The following is a 17,547-nucleotide window of genomic DNA, read 5'->3' on the forward strand; positions in this document are numbered from 1 at the left end:
GAAACAGAAATAGGGAGAGGGGACAGAGAAACAGAAAGGGGAGAGGGGGACAGAGAAACAGAAAGGGGAGAGGGGGACAGAGAAACAGAAAGGGGAGAGGGGGACAGAGAAACAGAGAGGGGAGAGGGGGACAGAGAAACAGAAAGGGAGGAGGGGACAGAGAAACAGAGGGGAAGGGGGACAGAGAAACAGAAAGGGAGAGGGGGACAGAGAAACAGAAAGGGGAGAGGGGGACAGAGAAACAGAGAGGGAGAGGGGGACAGAGAAACAGAAAGGGGAGAGGGGGACAGAGAAACAGAGAGGGGAGAGGGGACAGAGAAACAGAGAGGGAGAGGGGGACAGAGAAACAGAAAGGGGAGAGGGGGACAGAGAAACAGAGAGGGGAGAGGGGGACAGAGAAACAAGAGGGAGAGGGGACAGAGAAACAGAGAGGGGGACAGAGAAACAGAAAGGGAGAGGGGGACAGAGAAACAGAGGGGAGAGGGGGACAGAGAAACAGATAGGGAGAGGGGGACAGAGAAACAGAAAGGGGAGAGGGGGACAGAGAAACAGAGAAGGGGAGAGGGGGACAGAGAAACAGAGAGGGAGAGGGGACAGAGAAACAGAGAGGGGAGAGGGGGACAGAGAAACAGAGGGAGAGGGGGACAGAGAAAGAGAGGGGAGAGGGGGACAGAGAAACAGAGAGGGGAGAGGGGGACAGAGAAACAGAGAGGGGAGAGGGGGACAGAGAAACAGAAAGGGGAGAGGGGACAGAGAAACAGAAGGGGAGAGGGGGACAGAGAAACAGAAAGGGAGAGGGGGGACAGAGAAACAGAGGGAGAGGGGGACAGAGAAACAGAGAGGGAGAGGGGGACAGAGAAACAGAGAGGGGACAGAGAGAAAGGGAGAGGGGGACAGAGAAACAGAGAGGGGAGAGGGGGACAGAGAAACAGATAGGGGGAGGGGGACAGAGAAACAGGGAGGGGGACAGAGAAACAGAAAGGGGAGGGGGACAGAGAAACAGAGAGGGAGAGGGGGACAGAGAAACAGAGAGGGAGAGGGGGAGAGGGGGACAGAGAAACAGAGAAACAGAGAGGGGAGAGGGGGACAGAGAAACAGAGAGGGAGGGAGAGAGGGGACAGAGAAACAGAGAGGGAGAGGGGGACAGAGAAACAGAGAGGGGAGAGGGGGACAGAGAAACAGAGAGGGGAGAGGGGGACAGAGAAACAGAAGGGGAGAGGGGACAGAGAAACAGAGAGGGGAGAGAGGGGACAGAGAAACAGAAAGGGAGAGGGGGACAGAGAAACAGAGAGGGAGAGGGGGACAGAGAAACAGATAGGGAGAGGGGGACAGAGAAACAGAAAGGGAGAGGAGGACAGAGAAACAGAGAGGGAGAGGGGGACAGAGAAACAGATAGGGGAGAGGGGGACAGAGAAACAGAGGGGAGAGGGGGACAGAGAAACAGATAGGGGAGAGGGGGACAGAGAAAGAGAAAGGGGAGAGGGGGACAGAGAAACAGAGAGGGGAGAGGGGGACAGAGAAACAGAGAGGGGAGAGGGGGACAGAGAAACAGAAAGGGGAGAGGGGGACAGAGAAACAGATAGGGGAGAGGGGGACAGAGAAACAGAAAGGGGAGAGGGGGACAGAGAAACAGAGAGGGGAGAGGGGGACAGAGAAACAGAGAGGGGAGAGGGGGACAGAGAAACAGAGAGGGGAGAGGGGGACAGAGAAACAGAAAGGGGAGAGGGGGACAGAGAAACAGAGAGGGGGAGAGGGGGACAGAGAAACAGATAGGGAGAGGGGGACAGAGAAACAGAAAGGGAGAGGGGGACAGATAAACAGAAAGGGAGAGGGGGACAGAGAAACAGAAAGGGAGAGGGGACAGAGAAACAGAGAGGGAGAGGGGGACAGAGAAACAGAGAGGGGAGAGGGGGACAGAGAAACAGAGAGGGAGAGGGGGACAGAGAAACAGAAAGGGGAGAGGGGGACAGAGAAACAGAGAGGGGAGAGGGGGACAGAGAAACAGAGAGGGGAGAGGGGGACAGAGAAACAGAGAGGGGAGATGGGGACAGATAAACAGAGAGGGAGAGGGGGACAGAGAAACAGAGAGGGGAGAGGGGGACAGAGAAACAGAGAGGGGAGAGGGGGACAGAGAAACAGAAAGGGGAGAGGGGGACAGAGAAACAGAGGGGAGAGGGAGAGGGGGACAGAGAAACAGATAGGGAGAGGGGGACAGAGAAACAGAAAGGGGAGAGGGGGACAGAGAGAAACAGAGAGGGGAGAGGGGGACAGAGAAACAGAGAGGGGAGAGGGGGACAGAGAAACAGAAAGGGGAGAGGGGGACAGAGAAACAGAGAGGGGAGAGGGGGACAGAGAAACAGAGAGGGGAGAGGTGGACAGAGAAACAGAGAGGGGAGAGGGGACAGAGAAACAGAGAGGGGAGAGGGGGACAGAGAAACAGAGAGAGGAGAGGGGGACAGAGAAACAGAGAGGGGAGAGGGGGACAGAGAAACAGAGAGGAGAGGGGGACAGAGAAACAGAGAGGGGAAAGGGGGACAGAGAAACAGAGAGGGGAGAGGGGACAAAGAAACAGAAAGGGAGAGGGGACAGAGAAACAGATAGGGGAGAGGGGACAGAGAAACAGAAAGGGGAGAGGGGGACAGAGAAACAGAGAGGGGAGAGGGGGACAGAGAAACAGAGAGGGAGAGGGGGACAGAGAAACAGAGAGGGGAGAGGGGGACAGAGAAACAGAGAGGGGAAAGGGGACAGAGAAACAGAGAGGGAGAGGGGGACAGAGAAACAGAGAGGGAGAGGGGGACAGAGAAACAGAGAGGGGAGAGGGGACAGAGAAACAGAGAGGGAAAGGGGACAGAGAAACAGAGAGGGGAGAGGGGGACAGAGAAACAGAGAGGGGAGAGGGGGACAGAGAACTAGAGAGGGGAGAGGGGACATAGAAACAGAGAGGGGAGAGGGGGACAGAGAAACAGAGAGGGAGAGGGGGACAGAGAAACAGAGAGGGAAAGGGGGACAGAGAAACAGAGAGGGGAGAGGGGGACAAAGAAACAGAAAGGGGAGAGGGGACAGAGAAACAGATAGGGGAGAGGGGGACAGAGAAACAGAAAGGGAGAGGGGGACAGAGAAACAGAGAGGGGAGAGGGGGACAGAGAAACAGAGAGGGAGAGGGGGACAGAGAAACAGAGAGGGGAGAGGGGGACAGAGAAACAGAGAGGGGAAGGGGACAGAGAAACAGAGAGGGGAGAGGGGGACAAAGAAACAGATAGGGAGAGGGGGACAGAGAAACAGAGAGGGAGAGGGGGACAGAGAAACAGAGAGGGAGAGGGGGACAGAGAAACAGAGAGGGGAGAGGGGGACAGAGAAACAGAGAGGGGAGAGGGGGACAGAGAAACAGAGAGGGGAGAGGGGGACAGATAAACAGAAAGGGAAAGGGGGACAGAGAAACAGAGAGGGAGATGGGGACAGAGAAACAGAGAGGGGAGAGGGGGACAGAGAAACAGAGAGGGGACAGGGGGACAAAGAAACAGAAAGGAGAGGGGGACAGAGAACAGAGGGAGAGGGGAGAGGGGGACAGAGAAACAGAGAGGGGAGAGGGGGACAGAGAAACAGATAGGGGAGAGGGGACAGAGAAACAGAGAGGGGAGAGGGGGACAGAGAAACAGAGAGGGGAGAGGGGGACAAAGAAACAGAAAGGGAGAGGGGGACAGAGAAACAGAAAGGGGAGAGGGGACAGAGAAACAGAGGGGAGAGGGAGAGGGGGACAGAGAAACAGAGAGGGGAGAGGGGGACAGAGAAACAGAGAGGGGAGAGGGGACAGAGAAACAGAGAGGAGAGGGGAGAGGGGGACAGAGAAACAGAGAGGGGAACGGGTACAGAGAAACAGAGAGGGGAGAGGGGACAAAGAAACAGATAGGGAGAGGGGGACAGAGAAACAGAGGGGAGAGGGGGACAGAGAAACAGAGAGGGAGAGGGGGACAGAGAAACAGAAAGGGGAGAGGGGACAGAGAAACAGAGGGGAGAGGGGACAGAGAAACAGATAGGGAGAGGGGGACAGAGAAACAGAGAGGGAGAGGGGACAGAGAAATAGAGGGGAGAAGGGAGAGGGGGACAGAGAAACAGATAGGGGAGAGGGGGACAGAGAAACAGAAAGGGGAGAGGGGGACAGAGAAACAGAAAGGGGAGAGGGGGACAGAGAAACAGAGGGGAGAGGGGAGAGGGGGACAGAGAAACAGATAGGGGAGAGGGGGACAGAGAAACAGAGAGGGGAGAGGGGACAGAGAAACAGAGAGGGAGAGGGGGACAGAGAAACAGAAAGGGGAGAGGGGGACAGAGAAACAGATAGGGGAGAGGGGACAGAGAAACAGAAAGGGGAGAGGGGGACAGAGAAACAGAGAGGGGAGAGGGGGACAGAGAAACAGAGAGGGAGAGGGGGACAGAGAAACAGAGAGGGGAGAGAGGGGGACAGAGAAACAGAAAGGGAGAGGGGACAGAGAAACAGAGAGGGGAGAGGGGGACAGAGAAACAGATAGGGGGAGAGGGGGACAGAGAAACAGAAAGGGGAGAGGGGGACAGAGAAACAGAGAGGGAGAGGGGGACAGAGAAACAGATAGGGAGAGGGGGACAGAGAAACAGAGGGAGAGGGGACAGAGAAACAGATAGGGGAGAGGGGGACAGAGAAACAGAAAGGGGAGAGGGGGACAGAGAAACAGAGAGGGGAGAGGGGGACAGAGAAACAGAGAGGGGAGAGGGGGACAGAGAAACAGAGAGGGGAGAGGGGGACAAAGAAACAGATAGGGTAGAGGGGGACAGAGAAACAGAGGGGAGAGGGGGACAGAGAAACAGAGAGGGGAGAGGGGGACAGAGAAACAGAAAGGGAGAGGGGGACAGAGAAACAGAGGGAGAGGGGGACAGAGAAACAGATAGGGAGAGGGGGACAGAGAAACAGAGAGGGGAGAGGGGGACAGAGAAATAGAGGGGAGGGGAGAGGGGGACAGAGAAACAGATAGGGAGAGGGGGACAGAGAAACAGAAAGGGGAGAGGGGGACAGAGAAACAGAAAGGGAGAGGGGGACAGAGAAACAGAGGGGAGAGGGGGACAGAGAAACAGATAGGGAGAGGGGGACAGAGAAACAGAGAGGGAGAGGGGGACAGAGAAACAGAGAGGGGAGAGGGGGACAGAGAAACAGAAAGGGAGAGGGGGACAGAGAAACAGATAGGGGAGAGGGGGACAGAGAAACAGAAAGGGGAGAGGGGGACAGAGAAACAGAGAGGGGAGAGGGGGACAGAGAAACAGAGAGGGGAGAGGGGGACAGAGAAACAGAGAGGGAGAGGGGGACAGAGAAACAGAAAGGGGAGAGGGGGACAGAGAAACAGAGAGGGGAGAGGGGGACAGAGAAACAGATAGGGGAGAGGGGGACAGAGAAACAGAAAGGGAGAGGGGGACAGAGAAACAGAGAGGGGAGAGGGGGACAGAGAAACAGATAGGGAGAGGGGGACAGAGAAACAGAGGGGGAGAGGGGGACAGAGAAACAGATAGGGGAGGGGGACAGAGAAAGAGAAAGGGAGAGGGGGACAGAGAAACAGAGAGGGGAGAGGGGGACAGAGAAACAGAGAGGGGAGAGGGGGACAGAGAAACAGAAAGGGGAGAGGGGGACAGAGAAACAGATAGGGGAGAGGGGGACAGAGAAACAGAAAGGGGAGAGGGGGACAGAGAAACAGAGAGGGGAGAGGGGGACAGAGAAACAGAGAGGGGAGAGGGGGACAGAGAAACAGAGAGGGAGAGGGGGACAGAGAAACAGAAAGGGAGAGGGGGACAGAGAAACAGAGAGGGGAGAGGGGGACAGAGAAACAGATAGGGGAGAGGGGGACAGAGAAACAGAAAGGGGAGAGGGGGACAGAGAAACAGAAAGGGAGAGGGGGACAGAGAAACAGAAAGGGGAGAGGGGGACAGAGAAACAGAGAGGGAGAGGGGGACAGAGAAACAGAGAGGGAGAGGGGACAGAGAAACAGAGAGGGAGAGGGGGACAGAGAAACAGAAAGGGGAGAGGGGGGGACAGAGAAACAGAAACAGAGGGGAGAGGGGGACAGAGAAACAGAGAGGGGAGATGGGGACAGATAAACAGAGAGGGAGAGGGGGACAGAGAAACAGAGAGGGAGAGGGGGACAGAGAAACAGAGAGGGGAGAGGGGGACAGAGAAACAGAAAGGGGAGAGGGGGACAGAGAAACAGAGGGGGAGGGGAGAGGGGGACAGAGAAACAGATAGGGAGAGGGGGACAGAGAAACAGAAAGGGGAGAGGGGGACAGAGAAACAGAGAGGGGAGAGGGGGACAGAGAAACAGAGAGGGAGAGGGGACAGAGAAACAGAGAGGGAGAGGGGGACAGAGAAACAGAAAGGGAGAGGGGGACAGAGAAACAGAGAGGGGAGAGGGGGACAGAGAAACAGAGAGGGGAGAGGTGGACAGAGAAACAGAGAGGGGAGAGGGGGACAGAGAAACAGAGAGGGGAGAGGGGGACAGAGAAACAGAGAGAGGAGAGGGGGACAGAGAAACAGAGAGGGAGAGGGGGACATAGAAACAGAGAGGGAGAGGGGGACAGAGAAACAGAGAGGGGAAAGGGGGACAGAGAAACAGAGAGGGGAGAGGGGGACAAAGAAACAGAAAGGGGAGAGGGGGACAGAGAAACAGATAGGGGAGAGGGGGACAGAGAAACAGAAAGGGGGAGAGGGGACAGAGAAACAGAGAGGGGAGAGGGGGACAGAGAAACAGAGAGGGAGAGGGGGACAGAGAAACAGAGAGGGAGAGGGGGACAGAGAAACAGAGAGGGGAAAGGGGACAGAGAAACAGAGAGGGGAGAGGGGGACAGAGAAACAGAGAGGGGAGAGGGGGACAGAGAAACAGAGAGGGAGAGGGGGACAGAGAAACAGAGAGGGGAAAGGGGACAGAGAAACAGAGAGGGAGAGGGGGACAGAGAAACAGAGAGGGGAGAGGGGGACAGAGAACTAGAGAGGGAGAGGGGGACAGAAAAACAGAGAGGGAGAGGGGGACAGAGAAACAGAGAGGGGAGAGGGGACAGAGAAACAGAGAGGGAGAGGGGGACAGAGAAACAGAGAGGGAGAGGGGGACAGAGAACTAGAGAGGGAGAGGGGGACAGAGAACTAGAGAGGGGAGAGGGGACTGAGAAACAGAAAGGGGAGAGGGGGACAGAGAACTAGAGAGGGAGAGGGGGACAGAGAACTAGAGAGGTGAGAGGGGACAGAGAAACAGAGAGGGAGAGGGGACAGAGAGGGGAGAGGGGACAGAGAAACAGAGAGGGACAGAGAAACAGAGAGGGGAGAGGGGGACAGAGAAACAGAGAGGGAGAGGGGGACAGAGAACTAGAGAGGGGAGAGGGGGACAGAGAAACAGAGAGGGGAGAGGGGGACAGAGAAACAGAGAGGGGAGAGGTGGACAGAGAAACAGAGAGGGAGAGGGGGACAGAGAAACAGAGAGGGGACAGAGAGGGGAGAGGGGACAGAGAAACAGAGAGGGGAGAGGGGGACAGAGAATCAGAGAGGGGAGAGGGGGACAGAGAAACAGAGAGGGAGAGGGGACAGAGAACTAGAGAGGGGAGAGGGGGACAGAGAAACAGAGAGGGGAAAGGGGACAGAGAAACAGAGAGGGGACAGAGAGGGAGAGGGGGACAGAGAAACAGAGAGGGAGAGGGGGACAGAGAAACAGAGGGGAGAGGGGAGAGGGGGACAGAGAAACAGAGAGGGAGAGGGGACAGAGAAACAGAGAGGGGTGAGGGGGGCAGAGAACTAGAGAGGGAGAGGGGGACAGATAACTGGAGAGGGAGAGGGGGCAGAGAAACAGAGGGAGAGGGGGACAGAGAAACAGAGAGGGGAGAGGGGACAGAGAGGGGAGAGGGGGACAGAGAACTAGAGAGGGGAGAGGGGGCAGAGAAACAGAGGGGAGAGGGGGACAGAGAAACAGAGAGGGAGAGGGGACAGAGAGGGAGAGGGGGACAGAGAAACAGAGAGGGGAGAGGGGGACAGAGAGGGAGAGGGAGAGGGGGACAGAGAAACAGAGAGGGGAGAGGGGACAGAGAAACAGAGAGGGGTGAGGGGGACAGAGAACTAGAGAGGGGAGAGGGGACAGAGAAACAGAGAGGGGAGAGGGGGACAAAGAAACAGAAAGGGAGAGGGGGACAGAGAAACAGATAGGGGAGAGGGGGACAGAGAAACAGAAAGGGGAGAGGGGGACAGAGAAACAGAGAGGGGAGAGGGGGACAGAGAAACAGAGAGGGGAAAGGGGACAGAGAAACAGAGAGGGAGAGGGGGACAAAGAAACAGATAGGGAGAGGGGGACAGAGAAACAGAGAGGGGAGAGGGGGACAGAGAAACAGAGAGGGGAGAGGGGGACAGAGAAACAGAGAGGGGAGAGGGGGACAGAGAAACAGAGAGGGGAAAGGGGACAGAGAAACAGAGAGTGGAGAGGGGGACAGAGAAACAGAGAGGGGAGAGGGGGACAGAGAAACAGAGAGGGAGAGGGGGACAGAGAACTAGAGAGGGAGAGGGGGACAGAAAAACAGAGAGGGGAGAGGGGGACAGAGAAACAGAGAGGGGAGAGGGGACAGAGAAACAGAGAGGGAGAGGGGGACAGAGAAACAGAGAGGGGAGAGGGGGACAGAGAACTAGAGAGGGAGAGGGGGACAGAAAAACAGAGAGGGAGAGGGGGACAGAGAAACAGAGAGGGGAGAGGGGACAGAGAAACAGAGAGGGGAGAGGGGGACAGAGAAACAGAGAGGGAGAGGGGGACAGAGAACTATAGAGGGAGAGGGGGACAGAGAACTAGAGAGGTGAGAGGGGGACAGAGAGGGAGAGGGGGACAGAGAACTAGAGAGGGGAGAGGGGGACTGAGAAACAGAGAGGGGAGAGGGGGACAGAGAACTAGAGAGGGAGAGGGGGACAGAGAACTAGAGAGGTGAGAGGGGGACAGAGAAACAGAGAGGGGAGAGGGGACAGAGAGGGGAGAGGGGACAGAGAAACAGAGAGGGGACAGAGAAACAGAGAGGGGAGAGGGGGACAGAGAAACAGAGAGGGAGAGGGGGACAGAGAAACAGAGAGGGAGAGGGGGACAGAGAAACAGAGAGGGGAGAGGTGGACAGAGAAACAGAGAGGGGAGAGGGGGACAGAGAAACAGAGAGGGGACAGAGAGGGGAGAGGGGACAGAGAAACAGAGAGGGGAGAGGGGGACAGAGAAACAGAGAGGGGAAAGGGGACAGAGAAACAGAGAGGGGAGAGGGGGACAGAGAAACAGAGAGGGGAGAGGGGGACAGAGAAACAGAGAGGGGAGAGGGGAAACAGAGACACACACCAGTCACACGCACACATATACACACACACCAGACCAATACCAATCTGTCCATCTCTATAACAGTGTGATCAGAACTAGCCAATACCAATCTGTCCATCTCTATAACAGTGTGATCAGAACTAGCCAATACCAATCTGTCCATCTCTATAACAGTGTGATCAGAACTAGCCAATACCAATCTGTCCATCTCTATAACAGTGTGATCAGAACTAGCCAATACCAATCTGTCCATCTCTATAACAGTGTGATCAGAACTAGCCAATACCAATCTGTCCATCTCTATAACAGTGTGATCAGAACTAGCCAATACCAATCTGTCCATCTCTATAACAGTGTGATCAGAACTAGCCAATACCAATCTGTCCATCTCTATAACAGTGTGATCAGAACTAGCCAATACCAATCTGTCCATCTCTATAACAGTGTGATCAGAACTAGCCAATACCAATCTGTCCATCTCTATAACAGTGTGATCAGAACTAGTCAATACCAATCTGTCCATCTCTATAACAGTGTGATCAGAACTAGCCAATACCAATCTGTCCATCTCTATAACAGTGTGATCAGAACTAGCCAATACCAATCTGTCCATCTCTATAACAGTGTGATCAGAACTAGCCAATACCAATCTGTCCATCTCTATAACAGTGTGATCAGAACTAGCCAATACTAATCTGTCCATCTCTATAACAGTGTGATCAGAACTAGCCAATACCAATCTGTCCATCTCTATAACAGTGTGATCAGAACTAGCCAATACTAATCTGTCCTTCTCTATAACAGTGTGATCAGAACTAGCCAATACCAATCTGTCCATCTCTATAACAGTGTGATCAGAACTAGCCAATACCAATCTGTCCATCTCTATAACAATGTGATCAGAACTAGCCAATACCAATCTGTCCATCTCTATAACAGTGTGATCAGAACTAGCCAATACCAATTTGTCCATCTCTATAACAGTGTGATCAGAACTAGCCAATACCAATCTGTCCATCTCTATAACAGTGTGATCAGAACTAGCCAATACCAATCTGTCCATCTCTATAACAGTGTGATCAGAACTAGCCAATACCAATCTGTCCATCTCTAAAACAGTGTGATCAGAACTAGCCAATACCAATCTGTCCATCTCTATAACAGTGTGATCAGAACTAGCCAATACCAATCTGTCCATCTCTATAACAGTGTGATCAGAACTAGCCAATACCAATCTGTCCATCTCTATAACAGTGTGATCAGAACTAGCCAATACCAATCTGTCCATCTCTATAACAGTGTGATCAGAACTAGCCAATACCAATCTGTCCATCTCTATAACAGTGTGATCAGAACTAGCCAATATACCAATCTGTCCATCTCTATAACAGTGTGATCAGAACTAGCCAATACCAATCTGTCCATCTCTATAACAGTGTGATCAGAACTAGCCAATACCAATCTGTCCATCTCTATAACAGTGTGATCAGAACTAGCCAATACCAATCTGTCCATCTCTATAACAGTGTGATCAGAACTAGCCAATACCAATCTGTCCATCTCTATAACAGTGTGATCAGAATAGCACACCTTTGCCCTCACGTTTTCCTCGCTCTCTCTTCCCCCCCCTCTTCACTCTCTCTCTGCTCTCGCTCTCTCTCATTGCCAAGGTTACCCACATTAGTGTGCTGGCATGTGCTCAGTGCCGTTAGTAACCGTGGAGATGAGATACTGAAGTGTAACATTAGAGATGATGTGTGTTTGTGTGTTGTGTGTCAGACCTACAATGAAGTGTGTTTAAAGTGTGATGATCAAATTTAAATCCCAGCTATAATAATATACTTCTAATTACACCAGCTCTTTCCATGACAGACTGACCAGGTGAATCCAGCTGAAAGCTATGATCCCTTATTAATGTTACTTAAATCCTCTTCAATCAGTGTAGATGAAGGGAAGGAGACAAGTTAAAGAAGGAGTTTTAAGCCTTGAGACAATTGAGACATGGATTGTGTATGTGTGTCATTCAGCAGGTCAATGGCCAAGATACAAGATGTAAGTGCCTTTAAACGGGGTATGTAGGGGTAGTAGGTGCCAGGCGCACCAGTTTGTGTCAAGAACTGCAACGCTGCTGGGTTTTTCACGCTCAACAGTTTCCTGTGTGTAATAAGAATGGTCCACCACCTAAAGGACATCCAGTCAACTTGACACAACTGTGGAAAGCATTGGAGTCAACATGGGCCAGCATCCCTGTGGAACGCTTTCAACACCTTGTAGAGTCCATGCCCCGACAAACTGAGGAAGTTCTGAGAGGGGGGGGGGGGGAGATGCAACTCAATATCAGGAAGGTGTTCCTAGTGTTTAGTATACTCAGTGTATAGGTCTGTTTTGTCATGTTGCTAACTCCAACAGCTCAGCCCTTTACTGAAACAGTGTTCAACTGATATCTCTCTCTCTCTCTGCTTCTCCCTCTACTCTCCGTCTCTCCATCCTTCAGCTGCGTATAGGTATCCATACAGGCTCAGTGTTGGCGGGGGTGGTTGGGGTGAGGATGCCCAGGTACTGTCTGTTTGGCAACAATGTCACACTGGCCAGCAAGTTTGAGTCTGGGAGCCACCCTCGATGCATCAACGTCAGCCCAACCACATACTGGTGAGTACACCTGTATGTGTGTGTGTGTGTGTGTGTGTGTGTGTGTGTGTGTGTGTGTGTGTGTGTGTTTAGGGGGGAGAATGAATGGCAATAGAGCAGCTTTCAGTCTCTAAGGACATTTGAGTAAGAAACAGTCACGTCCAGTCACTGCATTTGTGATACGTCATAAACACACGCCCGCAAGCACACACACTCACTCACACACACACACACACACACACACACACACACACACACACACACACACACACACACACAGACACAGACGCACACACACACACACACAGACACACACACAGACGCACACACACACACACATACACACACACACACAGTGACTCTGATGTTGAGTCAAACGCTGCCTGTGGAGGCACTTTGTGATGAGAACTGATCATAGTGTTCTCTCCCTCTCCTTCTCTCTCTCCTTCTTATCTCTCTTTTTCCCTCTCTCTCCCTGTCTATGGTGTCCCTTATGTGAGTCAGTGAGTCAAAAGCGTTGCCTTGGAAACCTCTCTATTTTTGCAGTCAAGGACGTTCTCTTCTCAGAATCACAAATTATTTGCACGACACAGAGGGCTAATTGTTGCAGATTTAAACCAACCTGTGTGTGTGTGTGTGTGTGAATAGTGATTAATAAATCCAGTGTGTGTTCTGCCTCCTCTGCTAATATCTCTGTGGACTCAGCATATGTACACACTGTGTAATTGCTTGCTTGTGTGTGTGTGTGTTGATGCAGTGTGTGTGTGTGTGTGTGTGTGTGTGTGTGTGTGTGTGTGTGTGTGTGTGTGTGTGTGTGTGTGTGTGTGTGTGTGTGTGTGGTGTGTGTACACAGATACCCCCCTGTAGCACAAACACACAACTGTAGCTTGTGAATAATGCCTGTGTATGTGAGTGGCCTTATCTCATTCTGAACAAGGCTACATCACTCCCTGGAGAGTCACTGCTGTTTGGAGAAATAGCCAAACCCACTCTGCAGCCAAATATAACACACAGTCATCATGTGTTTTTAAATCTCTCTCCTCTTTCTTTCCCTCTCTCCAGGCTGCTGAAAGACGATTGCTCCTTCTCTTTCGTCCCTCGTTCCCAGTTGGAGCTTCCTGATAATTTTCCTAAGGATATCCCGGGAACATGCTACTTCCTGGAGGGAGGGACTTCCCATAGCCACACCTCCCTAACAAGCTCCAGTTCCGCCCCCCCAGAGCCCCTGAGGAAAGTGTCCTACAGCATCGGCACCATGTTCCTGCGAGAGACCAGTCTATAGGCTCCCAATACACACACACTGCATCAACACACACACACACACACACACACACACACACACACTGCATCAACACACACACAAACACACACACACACACACACACACACACACACACACACACACATTGCATCAACACACACACACACACACACACACACACACTGCATCAACACACACACACACACACACACACACACATTGCATCAACACACACACACACATTGCATCAACATACACACACATCTCTAAACCTATAGCCCAAACCCTACCCCATGTTTAAATAGGAGACTTATAGAGATGACAATACCCTCCTACCCCAAACCAGGACGCAGTCCTCTTAACAACCTCCCTCGCTTTTCCATCTAGAAACAGACACTCCTCGCTTCACCAACTACAACCGGTTGTTACCAAGGGCAACCTCCTTTTACCCTTCAACCCCACCACAAACCAGACTTTGAAGGTTGAGAGAAGAGGAGGGAAAACAACAAAATCAACAGAGACAATATAATAGAATAATCTAGCAACTTCAAAACTAAACTAAAGCCTTCTGCTTGTAGAACACGGTGTACTGTAACCATGGATACCACGGCTGGCTGTCAGTCTGGGCATGGCAGGTACTGTGTTATTATCAACAACGCTCACAACTCAGTGCCTTCTTCACTAGAACACTCCAGACATACACTCTCAAACCCCCAACATGTGAGCTGGCTGAACACACAGGGAAATGGAGTGAGGTCTGCAGCTCTGATACTCCCCACAGTGATGTGTGTGACTCTCCCAGTCACTGTGGGGAGTCTATGTTGTTTTGGTCCAGCTAGCAGCTGAACCACTGAGATGTTCGGACATTTTCTCTTTCAGTTAACTGAATGCATCCACCACCCAGCCCATCTGTCAACACTAAACCATGGACATAAGCAAGCAGCACGTAAATCCATCCACCCCCCTCCCCTCCATCCACCAACTCTAATAACCGAGGTGTGGATAGGAAGTATGCCTGGGGGGGGGGTCTCTATGTCATTCCAGATCTCTACGTCATTCTATGTTTTTAGAGCAATAATCTTGGGATCCTATCTCTGTCACCACTCTAGTCCCCAACCTCATTTCTCTCTCACACACACAAACACACATTGCCTTGTTACAAGTAAGAAATGTCCCGCTTCAATCAAATACCATTGTAAACATATTTGTGCTGGAAGTGGTTTTTGATGTCATTGATTTAGCTGTGAGGTTAAAGCATTAAAGATAATAAATTAAACAAAATAATCAATCAGTCAGTCACCCCATTGAGACTATGTTGGCTTTCCAACAGCATCATAATCAAACGTTCCATCCCACGTTGGAGTTCTACACCAACAGCATCATAATCAAATGTTCCATCCCACGTTGGAGTTCTACACCAACAGCATCATAATCAAATGGTCCATCCCACGTTGGAGTTCTACACCAACAGCATCATAATCAAATGGTCCATCCCACGTTGGAGTTCTACACCAACAGCATCATAATCAAATGTTCCATCCCACGTTGGAGTTCTACACCAACAGCATCATAATCAAATGTTCCATCCCACGTTGGAGTTCTACACCAACAGCATCATAATCAAATGTTCCATCCCACGTTGGAGTTCTACACCAACAGCATCATAATCAAACGTTCCATCCCACGTTGGAGTTCTACACCAACAGCATCATAATCAAACGTTCCATCCCACGTTGGAGTTCTACACCAACAGCATCATAATCAAACATTCCATCCCACGTTGGAGTTCTACACCAACAGCATCATAATCAAATGTTCCATCCCACGTTGGAGTTCTACACCAACAGCATCATAATCAAATGTTCCATCCCACGTTGGAGTTCTACACCAACAGCATCATAATCATATGTTCCATCCCACGTTGGAGTTCTACACCAACAGCATCATAATCAAACGTTCCATCCCACGTTGGAGTTCTACACCAACAGCATCATAATCAAACGTTCCATCCCACGCTGGAGTTCTACACCAACAGCATCATAATCAAACGTTCCATCCCACGTTGGAGTTCTACACCAACAGCATCATAATCAAATGTTCCATCCCACGTTGGAGTTCTACACCAACAGCATCATAATCATATGTTCCATCCCACGTTGGAGTTCTACACCAACAGCATCATAATCAAACGTTCCATCCCACGTTGGAGTTCTACACCAACAGCATCATAATCAAACGTTCCATCCCACGTTGGAGTTCTACACCAACAGCATCATAATCAAACGTTCCATCCCACGTTGGAGTTCTACACCAACAGCATCATAATCAAATGTTCCATCCCACGTTGGAGTTCTACACCAACAGCATCATAATCAAACGTTCCATCCCACGTTGGAGTTCTACACCAACAGCATCATAATCAAATGTTCCATCCCACGTTGAAGTTCTACACCAACAGCATCATAATCAAACGTTCCATCCCACGTTGGAGTTCTACACCAACAGCATCATAATCAAATGGTCCATCCCACGTTGGAGTTCTACACCAACAGCATCATAATCAAATGGTCCATCCCACGTTGGAGTTCTACACCAACAGCATCATAATCAAATGTTCCATCCCACGTTGGAGTTCTACACCAACAGCATCATAATCAAATGTTCCATCCCACGTTGGAGTTCTACACCAACAGCATCATAATCAAATGTTCCATCCCACGTTGGAGTTCTACACCAACAGCATCATAATCAAACGTTCCATCCCACGTTGGAGTTCTACACCAACAGCATCATAATCAAACGTTCCATCCCACGTTGGAGTTCTACACCAACAGCATCATAATCAAACGTTCCATCCCACGTTGGAGTTCTACACCAACAGCATCATAATCAAATGTTCCATCCCACGTTGGAGTTCTACACCAACAGCATCATAATCAAATGTTCCATCCCACGTTGGAGTTCTACACCAACAGCATCATAATCAAACGTTCCATCCCACGTTGGAGTTCTACACCAACAGCATCATAATCAAACGTTCCATCCCACGTTGGAGTTCTACACCAACAGCATCATAATCAAACGTTCCATCCCACGTTGGAGTTCTACACCAACAGCATCATAATCAAATGTTCCATCCCACGTTGGAGTTCTACACCAACAGCATCATAATCATATGTTCCATCGTTGGAGTTCTACACCAACAGCATCATAATCAAACGTTCCATCCCACGTTGGAGTTCTACACCAACAGCATCATAATCAAACGTTCCATCCCACGTTGGAGTTCTACACCAACAGCATCATAATCAAACGTTCCATCCCACGTTGGAGTTCTACACCAACAGCATCATTATCAAATGTTCCATCCCACGTTGGAGTTCTACACCAACAGCATCATAATCAAACGTTCCATCCCACGTTGGAGTTCTACACCAACAGCATCATAATCAAATGTTCCATCCCACGTTGAAGTTCTACACCAACAGCATCATAATCAAACGTTCCATCCCACGTTGGAGTTCTACACCAACAGCATCATAATCAAATGTTCCATCCCACGTTGGAGTTCTACACCAACAGCATCATAATCAAATGGTCCATCCCACGTTGGAGTTCTACACCAACAGCATCATAATCAAATGGTCCATCCCACGTTGGAGTTCTACACCAACAGCATCATAATCAAATGTTCCATCCCACGTTGGAGTTCTACACGAACAGCATCATAATCATATGTTCCATCCCACGTTGGAGTTCTACACCAACAGCATCATAATCAAATGTTCCATCCCACGTTGGAGTTCTACACCAACAGCATCATAATCAAACGTTCCATCCCACGTTGGAGTTCTACACCAACAGCATCATAATCAAACGTTCCATCCCACGTTGGAGTTCTACACCAACAGCATCATAATCAAATGTTCCATCCCACGTTGGAGTTCTACACCAACAGCATCATAATCAAATGTTCCATCCCACGTTGGAGTTCTACACCAACAGCATCATAATCAAACGTTCCATCCCACGTTGGAGTTCTACACCAACAGCATCATAATCAAACGTTCCATCCCACGTTGGAGTTCTACACCAACAGCATCATAATCAAACGTTCCATCCCACGTTGGAGTTCTACACCAACAGCATCATAATCAAACGTTCCATCCCACGCTGGAGTTCTACACCAACAGCATCATAATCAAATGTTCCATCCCACGTTGGAGTTCTACACCAACAGCATCATAATCATATGTTCCATCCCACGTTGGAGTTCTACACCAACAGCATCATAATCAAACGTTCCATCCCACGTTGGAGTTCTACACCAAC

At 51.0% G+C, this 17,547-nt stretch overlaps 1 protein-coding gene across 1 annotated transcript in view; it reads left to right on the plus strand.

Annotated features, from left to right (window-relative positions):
- Positions 1-13,236, plus strand: part of LOC115125018 (guanylate cyclase soluble subunit alpha-2-like) — a 97,378-nt gene extending 84,142 nt beyond the window's left edge. Inside the window, exons 8-9 of the mRNA XM_065027152.1 lie at positions 11,821-11,975; positions 13,017-13,236. Of these exons, the coding sequence (XP_064883224.1) occupies positions 11,821-11,975; positions 13,017-13,236 (375 nt within the window). The remainder of the gene's footprint in view (positions 1-11,820; positions 11,976-13,016) is intronic.
- The last annotated feature ends 4,311 nt before the right edge of the window (positions 13,237-17,547 follow it).

This window comes from Oncorhynchus nerka, linkage group LG14, assembly GCF_034236695.1.
Source record: "Oncorhynchus nerka isolate Pitt River linkage group LG14, Oner_Uvic_2.0, whole genome shotgun sequence".
In the NCBI taxonomy this organism is placed as follows: domain Eukaryota; kingdom Metazoa; phylum Chordata; class Actinopteri; order Salmoniformes; family Salmonidae; genus Oncorhynchus; species Oncorhynchus nerka.